We start from the raw sequence: 13,503 nt of genomic DNA, 5'->3' as shown, positions 1-13,503 counted from the left end.
TATTACTTATTTTCATTATTATAATTTTTGACTGCAATAAAGATTTTTTTTTTTTCAATTTCTTTTGTATTTAACCTATAAAGCATTTAATTTTTTAAATTTTGTTTATAAAGCAAGTTAAGGCATCTATCTATACATTAAAAAAGTTTTCCTCCTAGTGATATTTATTCGAGCCAATGGGAAAAGAGAGCGAGGCAATTAAATCACTACAAATGCAATTAATTATTGACAACTGCCTCCATAATGTTCACCAACCTCGTGCACGTGATTCCCTGTCTAACATTTAACGTTCCATTGTAACGTTTTTTGTATATTAATGAACATTGTTTATTTGTAAATACTGTGGTTTTGTATTTTGTAAATATTTTAAATATTTGTATAGTTTGTAAACATTTCAGTTAAATATTTTAGTCCTGCTCTTTCGGATGCACAATATTCCTCATGTATCATGGAACTCGAAGCAAAAGGCCTTTTCCTAAGTGATCTATGTAAACGCAGGTAAATAATTACATAGTGATATCAGCTGAAGCCAGGATAGTATACACCAGCAAGTAGTTCGATGGAAGCGAGGAAGACGGCGATAATTTACAAGTGAAGGTACCTCCCTTTTCTAATTGTTTTGTGTTGTCAAGGAGGGGGGATTAGCTTAGGTAGGGTGTTTATTTCTCCATAACACTGTTTTGAAATGGGAAAACGAGTTCCTGATTTAAAAACAGTGGCAAATGTGGGGAAAAATGCCCTAGGAGGACAGTGGGCGGGGAAAGCAGTGGCATCTGCCAATCACTGCTTTGTTCCTGTCTGTTTGTCGAAATATGGGAGTCACAACTTGTCAATCACTGCTTTCCCACTGTTTTGCTTGGGGCCAGGTTGGAGGGTGTACACCATTCTGTAGTTTTACCGTGATATTTATTTGACCTTGAGAATGCCGTGCACTACAAATGCACAGATAAATAATTACATAGGTCATTTCCTGATTAGATATTGACCAGTGCATTTCGACAGGTGTGTCTTTTACATAGAAAAGATTTGACTTACTCTGTATACCTCTACATTTTACGTATAAAAGCGTGCACGGGGGTAGGCGAGCAAAGCGCACAGTGGGCAAAGCCCCCTAGTCTTTCTATACATTAAAATAATTTTCCTCCTAGTGATATTTATTCAGCCAATGGGAGAAGAGAGATGCGGGTTACGTATAATACGTAACAAATACTAAAATACATAACAGAAGCTTGTTTTACTGTGGTAAAACAAGCTTCAGTTTAAGCATGGTCACGCGCTATGTTTATCTAACACAACTGCGCAGCCTCCGTAGCCAGGTGGGAAGGAGCAGCAGTGCGTAGCACATGCTTCTTGATTAGACCGGGGTTCGAGCCCGTCACCACCAAATACGGAATATGCGGAAAGGTCAAGGAATGACCACCGCATATCCCGGAGCAATATGGCCTTAGTTGCTAATGCTCCTAAAAACCAAATAACAAACAAACAACTGCGCAGTACCATGCACCTTGATTTCCATACGTAAAATATTTATGTATTCAGAGCAAAGAGAGAGAGACAGTGTTGAAAGCTTTTGTATTTTATTTTACTTCATCAAAAGAAGCAAGCATAGCAAGCAGGAGGCAAAGCCCCCTAGTTAATATGAAAATAAATATTTCAAAATAATCAAAGTGTACATTTATAAAAAATGTTCTTAAATATAAGGAATTTATTTGTCATAAAATATCACAGGCAATCTATAGATGATACTAAGTGTATAATGAAATCAAAGTTCCCTTAATATAACAAAAAAATATCCTGTAAATCTTATATTTCTATCTACTGCATGTAAATCTTATGTTGCCATTAAATAAGTACCTGAAACAGATGAAGTTGAGTGCTCAACTTGAAAGACAAAGGGATTATTAACACGCATCATTGGATGATTCATCTTAGGCATATACAAGTATTTAACCGATGTCTGAGACCATGTATCTCCAGGTAGCCTACAAAAAATTTTAAACATTAGCATAAAAGTACTTTATTTTATATAAGGAAATATTCTACTTGTAATTGAAACTGATGCACTCTGAAGTTTATATATAAAAGGGTAACAAGAATTTACATGTTTTCTAAATTTATTAGCTAAATGAAATAAAACTAGCAGAGTATACAGTGGCATGGTTCTGTTAATTTCTAATACAAACACCAAGACTGTTCAGGACCTTTACCAGAGAGAGTGAAAAATTTTTTGTGCCTCTTAATATAAACTGTTTCTTAAGAGCACAGATTGAAACTGATGCTGCACAAGGCAGCATTTCCCACTAGAAATCATGAATGGGTAGTAGTAGTGATAACAGCAAATGATGCAAGAAAGCAAGCTTATATAGCATCAGCCAAAAAAAGAAAAAAAATAATTCACCCATCCATATCCTCCAAGAATTTGTTTGCTTCTCCCTCAATTTTATTCAACCCATCCACTTCTTCCACAACAAATGGAACCCTGTTCCAACAATCAACCACCTGCTGACCGAAAGCAAGCTTCCACACATCTATTATGCAATCACCTTCCTTCAATTTGAATTTATGCCACCTCATATGTGTAGTTGCAGCAAGTGGAAGAATACCATTCATTAAGCTTACTCACTCAATTTAAGGCTTTAAACACCTCAATCAGCTCCCAACACAGGTGATTGGTCTCAAGACGCTGCAATGCAGGCTGCCACAACAGCTCATGGGATCTTGTCAACGATATACAGGAATTTTGCTAGCAGAAATAAGGAGATGATTATCCTTTGGTATAATGCAATGGTAAGGCCACACCATGAGTACTGCATACAGGTCTGGAGACCTCAATTTAGGAATGATGTAGAGTTGTTGGAACGAGTACATAGAAGGGCAATGAGATTGGTGAGGGGAACAAAGGGCTGCTCTTGCCAAGAAATGCTTAATTTGTGTAAATTGCAGTGTCTGGAGACTAGGAACCTGTGATGGTAATCTGATTGAGGTGTATAAGGCTTTGAATGGTTTCAGCAAACTCAATGCTGATGACATTCTTCTTCTTGCTCAGTTAAATACACTTGAGGGGGCATGAATTCAAATCAAGGAAAGACAGTTGCAGAATAGATATGCGGAAATTTGCCCTGAGCCAATGGTTGTTTTACTGTGGGAACAAACTTCTATCTGTCATTGTGGAAGCAGATAGCTTAAATAAATTCAAGAAAAAACAGGACAGACTTTGGGAGCAAATGGATGAGTGAAATGTGAAGTGGTTTTTTTTTTTTTTTTTTTTGGCTGATGTGTATAAGCTTGCTTTCTTGCATCATACCGTCACTACTAATGCTAACACTAATTCGCAGAAGCCTTTCTAGGTAAGAGCATCCTTTTGCTCCCTTCACCAATTTGGTTACCCTTCTCTGCACATCCATTCCAGCAGATCTAGATCCTTCCTAAAGTGAGGCCTCCAGACCCATATAGAGTACTCAACATGCAGCTTAACCATGGCCTTATACAAAGGGATAATCACTTCCTTATCCCAGCTAGCAAAGTTTCTGTATATGATTGACAAAACACAATGAGCTGTCCTAGCAGCATGTCTGCACTGCTCAGAGAATTCATGTCGAACTGCACAATTGCCCCAGGTCTTTTTCATTGTCCACTACTCTGAGTGTAGTACCACACATTTGATAAGTTACTCTGGGGTTACTGCCACCCCTGTGCAGTACCTTGCATTTGTCAATGTTAAACTTTAACTGCTATTTCTCAACTCATCAACCCAATTTTGCTACATCTTGTTGCAGTAGCTCACCCTGATGACTGTTTTTAACCACCTTGTCAACCTTTGTATCATCTGCAAACTTGGACATTAACCCTGATATACCTTCATCAATATCACTGATAAATATTGAAAACAACAATGGCCCCAGCACTGAACCCCACTGAACTCCACTAATAACATTAGTTCACAAAGAACAGTGCCCATTGATAACCACTCTGTCTTCTTTCACTTAACCATCTCTTTATCCACAGCAGTAACTTGCCCTTAATGCCACACTGCTCCAGTTTGTACAGCAGTCTATTATTATTATTATTAATAGCCATATGGTGCAAGGAAGTCTGAGGCTTATGCTGCACCAGGAAAAAAAAAAAAAAAAAAAAAAGTTCCCGGGTTACCCTGAGAGAGAGAGAGAGAAAAGTAGAAGGGAACCACCAAGAAAGAGAAGAATGATGATATCCAGCTCAGGACCCTGGGTGTGCCAAGCCTATACTCACCAAATGTGAGACCTCGGGGTTTTAAGTGCAACAGTATCAAAAGTTTCCTGAAATCCAAGTATATGATGTCAAAATTATTTTTTACATGCAGTTCCTTGGTCACTGCACCATAATAACCCATCATATTGGTCAGACAAAATTTCCACTTGACAAATCCATGTTGTTATTCAGTATAATTGCATACCTGTCCAAGTGATCCTGCTTTACTTCTTTATCCAGTGGTTGCATTACTTTCCCTGGAATAGACATTAAGCTAACAGGTCTGTAATTATTTATGTCACCTTTTGATCCCCCTTTACATATTGAGGATACATTTGCACTTCTCCAGTGCAAAGGGATATCCCCTGAATCCTAGGATGCTCTCATAATTATGAGTAAGCATTTGCTTACCTCTTTGCTGCCTCCCTTAATATAATTGAATAGAAACACACCTTTGTGACTTCATTACAAAAAGCCTCCGTAGCCGAGTGGGCAAGAGCGGGAGTGCAGTAGCACACGCTCTTTGAGTAGACCGGGGTTCAAGCCCCTGACTGCTGAATACGGTCGATCTGCCAACCCGCACTGGACCAGCGTGGCAGATTATGGTCCATTTCCCTCAGCATGAATTGTTGAGGAGGCTTCCATCCTGCAGTGGGTTGATAATGGCTGCACTTTACTTTACTTTTTACAGACTAATTTATATCTACGACAGGCTTGTGTCACCTGATATGCATCCCATGTACTTTTCTTCTCTGCTACTTGTCTTAATAGTTCATCTGACATCCATTTAGGTCTAAGCCTTGAATAGAATTTCTTTGTTGGTATGAAAAGCCTAGTAACTTCTTTGAGTACTACCCTGAATACTTCCCCCATTTAGAATTTGCTGTTGGCAATGTTGCAGTTGATCACATTGCACACAATTTAAAAACTATCTCTGCCCTCTCTAGTCACCCTTACGAAAACAAAAGCCCTTTCCTTTACTCCTGACAGTAGTCATGTCTTTAATTAAATTCCACATTAGTACAATGTGATCACTGCCACCCAGTGAGTCTTCTACCTACAGATTCTTAACGCATGAAGGATCACTGCTCATAACCAGATCAAGAATATTACTTCCTCTTGTTACCTTTATAACATGCTGCTATAGAAAACAGTCATCCAAGAAATCCACAAAAGTCCTGCTAGTGTGTGAGTGACTAACCCACAAATTCCAGTCAACATCTGGAAAGTTAAAATCCCCCATTATGAGCCATTCTAAGTTGCTGGCCTACTCTATTTCCTTATATAGCTGTTTGGTATACTCATCACAGTCATTAGGCCTATTACACACTCCTATTCTCAATTTTGTTTTTCAAGTGCTTATGACTCCAAAATGACTCAACATTGCACTTGACACCCAAGTCAACTGAATGCACTGCCTTAGATTTAATATTCTTCTTCTTAACTAAGAGCATAACCCCTCCACCTCTCCTGTCTGCCCTTTCTGTATACATTGTACTCCCCATATTCAAATTCATCATCGCTTATGTCTGAATGGCACCACGTCTCCGCTATTCCTATGGTGTCTGCACATCCTCTGTCCAAACCAGATGGTTCTGTTGTCACTTCAGCCAAGGATAAAGCTGACCTGCTAGCATCCCATTTTTCTTCCAACTCATGTATTAATGATGTTGGTAAAACACCTCCCACCATTCCCAACACGCTCCATTCAATGCCTCCTGTGGTCTTCCATCAAAAAAGATGTCAGAAGGATTTTGAAGAATCTTGATGCTAAGAAAGCTCCAGGTCCCGATGGTATTTCTCCATTTGTTCTCAAAACTTGTGCTCCTGAACTTACTCCTATTCTTTGCCACCTTTTTTAACTTTCTTATTCCAAAGTTGTTTTTACTTCTGCTTCGAAATTTGTTCATATCCAGCCAGTTCCTAAAAAGGGTGACAAATCCCTCCCGTCCAATTATCGTCCCATTGCAATTACTTCTACTCTTTCTAAAGTAATGGAGAAATCAATTAACTGCCAAATCTTAAACTACCTAGAAACCTTCCGTCTGATCAACGATCGCCAGTATGGATTCCATCAGTGTCGATCCACTGGTGATATTCTGGCTTATGTTACCCATTTATGGACTAATTCAATGGAAAGGTTCGGGGAAACACAAATAGTTGCTCTTGACATCTCAAAGGCTTTCGATCGTGTTTGGCATAAAGGTCTTCTAAACAAGCTTCCATTTTATGGTTTGCCAACTGTTTTTGGTAATTGGTTATCCAGTTCTCTCTCTGATCGCTCGCTGAGGGTGATGGTAGATGACTCTCTGTCTTCTAACTTCTCCACTAATGCCGGTGTTCCCCAAGGTTCAGTTCTTTCCCCCACTCTTTTCCTCTTATATATTAATGACTTTCTTCCATTGACTGGAAATCCTATCCATAGTTTTGCTGATGATAACACATTGCATTCCACTTTCCATTTTGAGAAACCTTGTCCTGCTCAATCAGCATCAATTTCTCGAAAATCTGCTACCAATTCCTTAAATGCCAATCTTCAGGTAATTCTCCAGTGGGGCAAAGACAACTTAGTTGATTTCAACCCTTCTAAAACTCAGTCTTGTCTTATATCTCGCAAAAAGGATTCTTCTGCTCCTATGCTTATCTTTAGTGACACTCCGATTTCTAGGCAAAATGATATATCTCTTTTGGGGATTACCCTGACTTCTAATCTCTCTTGGCACAAGCACATTACAAATATTGCTTCCTCTGCATCTAAAAAACTTGGTTTTCTCTTTCGCTCTCGGCGTTACTTTTCTTCTAAACAGCTGCTCACTCTGTATAAATCGCAAATCCGCCCTGCCGTGGAATATTGTTTCCACATCTGGGGTAGTGCCCCCAAAACCTCTCTCAGGCTTCTTGATTCCATTCAGAAGAGGGCAGTTAGGTTAATTAATGATTCATCTTTAACAGTCTCTCTCCACTCGCTCTCTCATAGACGTACCGTTTTTGCTGCATGCCTCTTCTACAGATACTTCCATGGGCACTGTTCTTCAGAATTGTCTTCTATAATTCCCGCTCTCTCTTTCAAAACAGTCCGAACACATGCCGCCACCAGCCAACATCCATTTACTGTCCAACTTCAAACTCACAGAACCAACTTTTCATCTTCCTCGTTTATTCATTCAACTGCCGTTTTCTGGAACAACCTTCCTTCACACGTATTTCCTGAAAATTACAGTCTACAGAAGTTCAAGTCCAATGTCAACAATATCTTCTTTTGTCTTCTCAACCTCCAACCCAAGCACGGTACCAAGTACTATAGGTTCTAATACCTCTCGTGTTTGGGGTTTACATAAAAAAAAAAAAAAAAAACATCCGATGACTTAACCATTACTTCAATTCATCAAATTTATTTTCAATGCTCCTAGCATTGGGGTACATGCAAAGTATAGATGCATGTGTTCTCACTCTTAGTTACCCTAATGCAGCATATATATTCATTTGTTCTATGACCCACAGCAGGGCCTGATCCCAGATACCTTGCTTACTAGACTGCTGCCTCTACCAATAATAGCAATGCAAGAATCACTTTCACCTCTGCCTGCGGCTCTTCTTCTCTGTGTGCCATCTCTTAATGGAGGTCAGCGACCACCACAGCAACTGTCTCTCTGTCCCCGGTAGCTCTGAACAGCTGATCGGTGCTCAGTCCTGTCCAATTCTCAATGTTATCAAGCCACAATGTACGTCTTCTCCCAGGCTTTCTTCTTCCTTCCATTCTCCCCTCAATAATTAGCCATGGAATTGCGTATTTGTTGTTCCTCATCAGATGTCCAAGATACGCAGATTTTCTTTTCTTTATGTCCTTCAGCAATTCCCAAGTTTTTCCAGTTCTCTGCAGGACACTCTCATTGGTCACTCTTGCTGTCCATGGTATATTTAGCATTCTTCTGTATGTCCACATTTCAAATGCTTGTAGTTTTTTTTCAATGGCAGTTTTCAGTGTCCATGTCTCAGAACCATATAAATAGTTAAATTATTAGTCTATGTATTCTCCCAAGCTAGCAGTTTTCCGACCCACCTATCATTGCCTCAATAGCATCAGCAAATATTCTTGCACCCCTTCTAGTCAAGTGTATCTCATCCCTGTAGAAGCAGTCTTTCCTGTTAACAAGCACAGACCACGTTGAGAAAAATTCTACAAGGCTCTCAACCTATACTTCCTCCTACTGTGTATGGGTAGAATTGCACTTTCAAATTCAATCCTTACTCTTAACTCTCTTGTTAAGTAAATGCTCAGATCGCCTACTCTTAATATCATTAGTGCCAATGTGTACAATATCTCCTTTTGTGTCTTAAAAGATATTTGCTCTACATCATCTACTTTTGCCTCTGGCAGACATACCCAGTTCCTAATCCACCTATCCTTCTTGCTCAACATATTTCCCATTTCACTGACAATAGAGCCATCGACAATAACTAGCTCCTGTGGGACCAATGCATCCTGCCTTGAAGATTGTTGTCTGATGCATAAGAGTGAGCTATGTAATATTGAGATGTGTACAATACTACAGAAGAAATACTCCTATAAGCAGTAACCCTGGTCTGTTCCTATACACTACTTCCTTAAATTTTCCAATGATAAATTATATTATACATATATAGCTTATTGTTGTAACAGACTCTGTGGCATTCTCAACACTTATTATGTCTGTTAAGTATTGATATTTTGTAAATAAACAAGGAATTACCCTTTATTCAACTGCATAGGATTTCTTCTTTCCCAACTCTCCTTATACAAATAAAATACAAAATGATACTTAAAACAAATTTACATAATTAAAATAATTTAAAAAACTCATGATGTGTTCCTCACTGTTGACACAAGGACAGTCCAACACCCCAGGATCACATCAGAGAACCCCACCCCGACCCCAGAAATATTAATCCCCCCCATGCAACCTTTAGTGAAGGAAGACATTTTGTCATAAACGCAAAATTACAATACAAATAAAATGCTATTAAAATAAGAAGAATGTTCAATAAAACCATGCAATTAAAATTCCTCACTGGAATATCAATAAATTATTATTGAACTTTCATCTTATTTTAATAACATTTTATTCATATTGAATTTTGCGTTTATGACAAATGTCTTTCTTTACTAAAGGTTGCATGGGGGATTTAATATTTTTGGGGTCGGGGTGGGGTTCTCCGCTGTGATCCTGGGGTGTTGGACTGTACGTGTGTCAATAGTGAGGAACACATTGTGAGTTTTAAATTATTTTAATTATGTAAATTTGTTTTAAGTATCATTTCGTATAAGGAGATTTGGGAAAGAAGAAATCCTATGCACTCAATAAAAAGGTAATTCCTTGTTTATTTCCAAAATATTAATAGAATGTATGAAAAATTGAGCATATGTAAGCTCTCATTTATGTAGTTAAGTATTGAACATTTCGGCAGTTTGATATTTTTCACCCACATACATTGAATAAAACTGCACACCTATTCTTGCTTATGTACCTACAGTGTCACTATTTTCAAATGGTGACACAGTAAGTACATAAAATAACTAAAATTAAAAGAATTATTTTATTTTATTATAGTATGTAATAAAATAAAATAACTGTCACAAACATGACCAGAACATGACTGGTGTTGCCACTTAGCAATGTTAATGGGCACATGATTTACACCTTTTACAACAGGTTCTCTGGACCAGAGGAAGATTTATTTAAGGCACTACAAAAGTATTGCAATTTCTTATTTAATAAAAATTATAAAAATAAATAAAAATCTAAATTGCTGCTTTCTTTATTTTCTTATTTCTAAAAATTCATAAAATATTTTATTCTCTTGATATAAATATGGCCAGCATAATATAAATAAAATTTACAAGTAGTTGTTTAGCTTGTTCTACACATTTTTGCTACTTCCTGCTGTAGCTAGTGTGACAGGGATGGGGATGCATTTTTAAGGTATTTTAAGACATTTCTTTTCATATATGACATATAATGAATTTGATAAAACAATAACATATCTATAAATTAGAAAGAACTGTTAGTGAAAAGGATTCATAATAAAAAAAAAAATTCCTTCAGACACAAAACCATAAACCATGTAAAACCTCTCTTCCAACTTTGATGTTAACCCTGAAAGTTGGATGAGACCAGAAACATTCTAAACCCTGCCTTCACAGAAAATACCCAAAGTTGGATCTGAAATTGACATTAGTGTCTTACTTTCTTAAATTTTGAGTATTCAATCTCACAGTGCCTTTTGCACAATATATTTGTAAAAGGAGAAATATATCAGAAAACAATAGTGTTTTATCCAAGTATCACCCTGACAACCACCAAACTGAGATCTATCTACTTCATTTCTTCATAACAAAGAATTTTAGACATAAAACTGTGCAAAATAATAGAATCAAAAGAGAATTTTGCTATAAGAAAACTGAGAATTAGTAGTAGTATCAGCAAAATGTTGATACTACTATAGTACTAATATTTTTTTTTAGCCAAAAAAAAAAATTTACTGTTACTTCCATCACTTCCTATTTCTTTTCAAGTATTTGTCCACTCCCTCCTTAACTTTCCTCCAAAAGAGTAAGTAGAGCTGCATTTCAACAATCAATCACTCTGATTAAAGTAAAATTATTGGACATCTATTCTACAATTATTTTCTCTCAGTTTAAATTTCATGCACCCTTATGTATATCACGTGACTACATATAAAAATGCTCAAAAAAATTCCATCACTTGTTCATCCCCTCTAATAATTTGTCTAATTATTCCTTAAATTTATTCAAACTACCCACTTCCACACCATCAGACAGAATTTTGTTCCAACCATCAAGTACCCTCTGGTTGAAAGCAAATTTTTGCACTCTATTCTGCAATCATCCCTCCCCATTTTAAATTTGGGCCCCCTTATGTGCATTGTCTGAACTAGAATAAGGATACTATCAGCATTCAGCTTACTCTGGTTACCTGATTTACACATTGCAACTTAGAGAACTCAAAGTGTCTCTTAATAAGAGAGACATGTCTTTGATCTCATCACTCTTCTCTATATCCTCCGTAGCAGGTACACATCTTTCTTAAAATCGAGTCTCCATGCTTGCATGCAATATTCAAGATGTAGCCTACCACTGCTTCATATAATAGTAGTAGTGGCATGTGATGCAAGAAAGCAAGTGTATGAGCTTATGCAGCATCAGCCAAAAAAAAAAAAAAAAAAAAACACACCATTCCCTCCAAATGCCTGTCCAGCTCCTCCTTAAATCTATTCAACCTATCAACTTCCACAATGACAGATGGAAGTTTGTTCCAGCAATTAACCATCCGCTGGCTAAAGGCAAATTTCTGCACATCTATTCTACATCTGTCCTTTCTTAATTTGAATTTATGACCCCTTAGGTTCATAATCTGAACAAGTGGAAGGATCCCATCAGAATTCAGCGTGCTCAACCCATTCAAGGCCTTATACACCTCAATCAGATCACCGTGCAGGTGCCTAGTCTCCGGCCACTGCAATTTGCAGAACTTAAGCCTCTCTTGGTAAGAAGATCCCTTCATTCCCCTCACCAATCTTGTTGCCCTTCTCTGTACACGCTCAAATAAATCTACATCCCTCCTAAAATGAGGCCTCCAAACCTGTACGCAGTACTCAAGGCATGGCCTGACCATTACCTTATACAAAGGGACAATCACCTCCTTTTCCCTGCTAGCAAAATTTCTGTATATCATTGACAAAACCCCATGACCTGCCCTGGCAGCATGTCTGCATTCCTCAGAAAACTTCATATCTGACTGCACAATTACTCCCAGGTCTTTTTCATTTTCTACCACCTTAAGTGTTGTACCACACAGAAAACACACAACCATACACAAATGCATAAGTACTTTATTTAAGTGTTTACAGACATTTTAAAAACAAGGTAAACAGAGTGCAAGTTGCACTACAGTTAAAAAAAAAAAAAAAAATCTAAGTACAATACTAACGTCAAATTTTTAAATAAAGTTATATCAAATTCGGAAACAAAACTATTACTCCTCAATAGAAATAATAAAACTCACCGTAATAAAAACATTGCCATAGTAAAAAAACACGTTAAAATAACAAACACCGCAAAAACATTTGATAATTCAGCAATTGGTGCTAACACGGCTGACATTTCTAAATAGTTCAACACGAACAAAATAGCAACATAAAAAAAAATATAGGGTAGTTTACTTAGAATCACCGAAATATGTATTAACTGCAACTTAAAAAAAAGTTACGCGAACCTCATCTCTCTGAACATTTTAAAACTGAATACCGCAATGGCCAGCTTCGAGAACTAAGACCACCACTATAGAAGCTGTAGGTGTCATCAGTTTAAAATTACAACCCACAAAAACAAACTACAATACAACATTTCAGAATAATTACATTTTTGCCAAAACAGATGTACACTGTTCCTTCAAGTTAAATCAACATATATCACAAGGTTTCCATCTCCAATCTTTTCCTAATTTATTTACAAATATGATAACTGCCGCCTGGTGTAAACAATTGGCAAAATGTAATTCTCAAAAAATACAACAAATTCATTTAAAACTGAGCTTTTCCAAAGTTAATGTGTCACGACTCCTTGGTGGGATTTGTTTCGCCAAACCACATTGTTCGACAAAATTAACAGAACAAAATGCTTTTGATGAATATTTTATTGTTAACAGTGTTGCGGAAGGAGAATATTTGATATAATAGGCATCCTGGCTTGCAACTTTATTTATTTATTATTAACAGCTACAAAACAGCAATCAAACATGCCTGAAGGTGCACCTACAAAGCATCATTACCAGGAGTGACTCGTTGGTAGGCACTGTAGAACTGCAGCACCCCCAGCTTTTTAAATCTAAAAATACATTCAATGGAGTTATATGATTTTGTGAAGAACAGTGCAACGCGGTGAATATATATTTTTTAACAGGTCCCGCATATACTCATCCTCTATTTACAATAATCAAAAAAAAAAAATAATAATAAATAATAAATAAATAATTATTTATGTAATACAAGTATTAAACAGAGCCCGGGACATCCAGACCTGACCATAGCCTAAGGTCTTTGCTTCATGAGAAAACAACTATTTCCAATAATCATTTCAATAATAAAAGAATAAATACAGGAAATCGTTTTCAACTTAGAAGTTTAACCATAGACAGAACACTGCGCTAGACAGTTTCACATTTTATCTCCGGTGGTTGAGTCAATGCCTGGTCAGTGGGTTGTCAATTTAATGTAACT

The 13,503-nt window shown here is 37.1% G+C and overlaps 1 protein-coding gene across 2 annotated transcripts in view; it reads right to left on the bottom strand.

Moving 5' to 3' along the window:
* Positions 1–12,751, bottom strand: part of LOC150082293 (cell growth regulator with RING finger domain protein 1-like) — a 42,085-nt gene extending 29,334 nt beyond the window's left edge. Inside the window, exons 1-2 of one of the 2 annotated variants that reach the window (XM_090380112.1) lie at positions 12,646–12,751; positions 1,855–1,982 (exon numbers count right to left, since the gene is read on the bottom strand). In XM_090380112.1, coding sequence (XP_090236238.1) covers positions 1,855–1,982; positions 12,646–12,647 — 130 coding nt within the window. In that variant the 5' untranslated portion in view covers positions 12,648–12,751. Of the gene's footprint in view, positions 1–1,854; positions 1,983–12,290; positions 12,416–12,645 lie in introns of those variants that run through there. The other variant, XM_090380111.1, reaches the window with a different exon arrangement.
* Between the last annotated feature and the right edge of the window lie 752 nt (positions 12,752–13,503).

Source organism: Mastigoproctus giganteus, chromosome 8, assembly GCF_048544385.1.
Source record: "Mastigoproctus giganteus isolate SK-2022 chromosome 8, ASM4854438v1, whole genome shotgun sequence".
Lineage (NCBI taxonomy): Eukaryota > Metazoa > Arthropoda > Arachnida > Uropygi > Thelyphonidae > Mastigoproctus > Mastigoproctus giganteus.
This window is presented reverse-complemented; position numbering and strand designations above follow the sequence as displayed.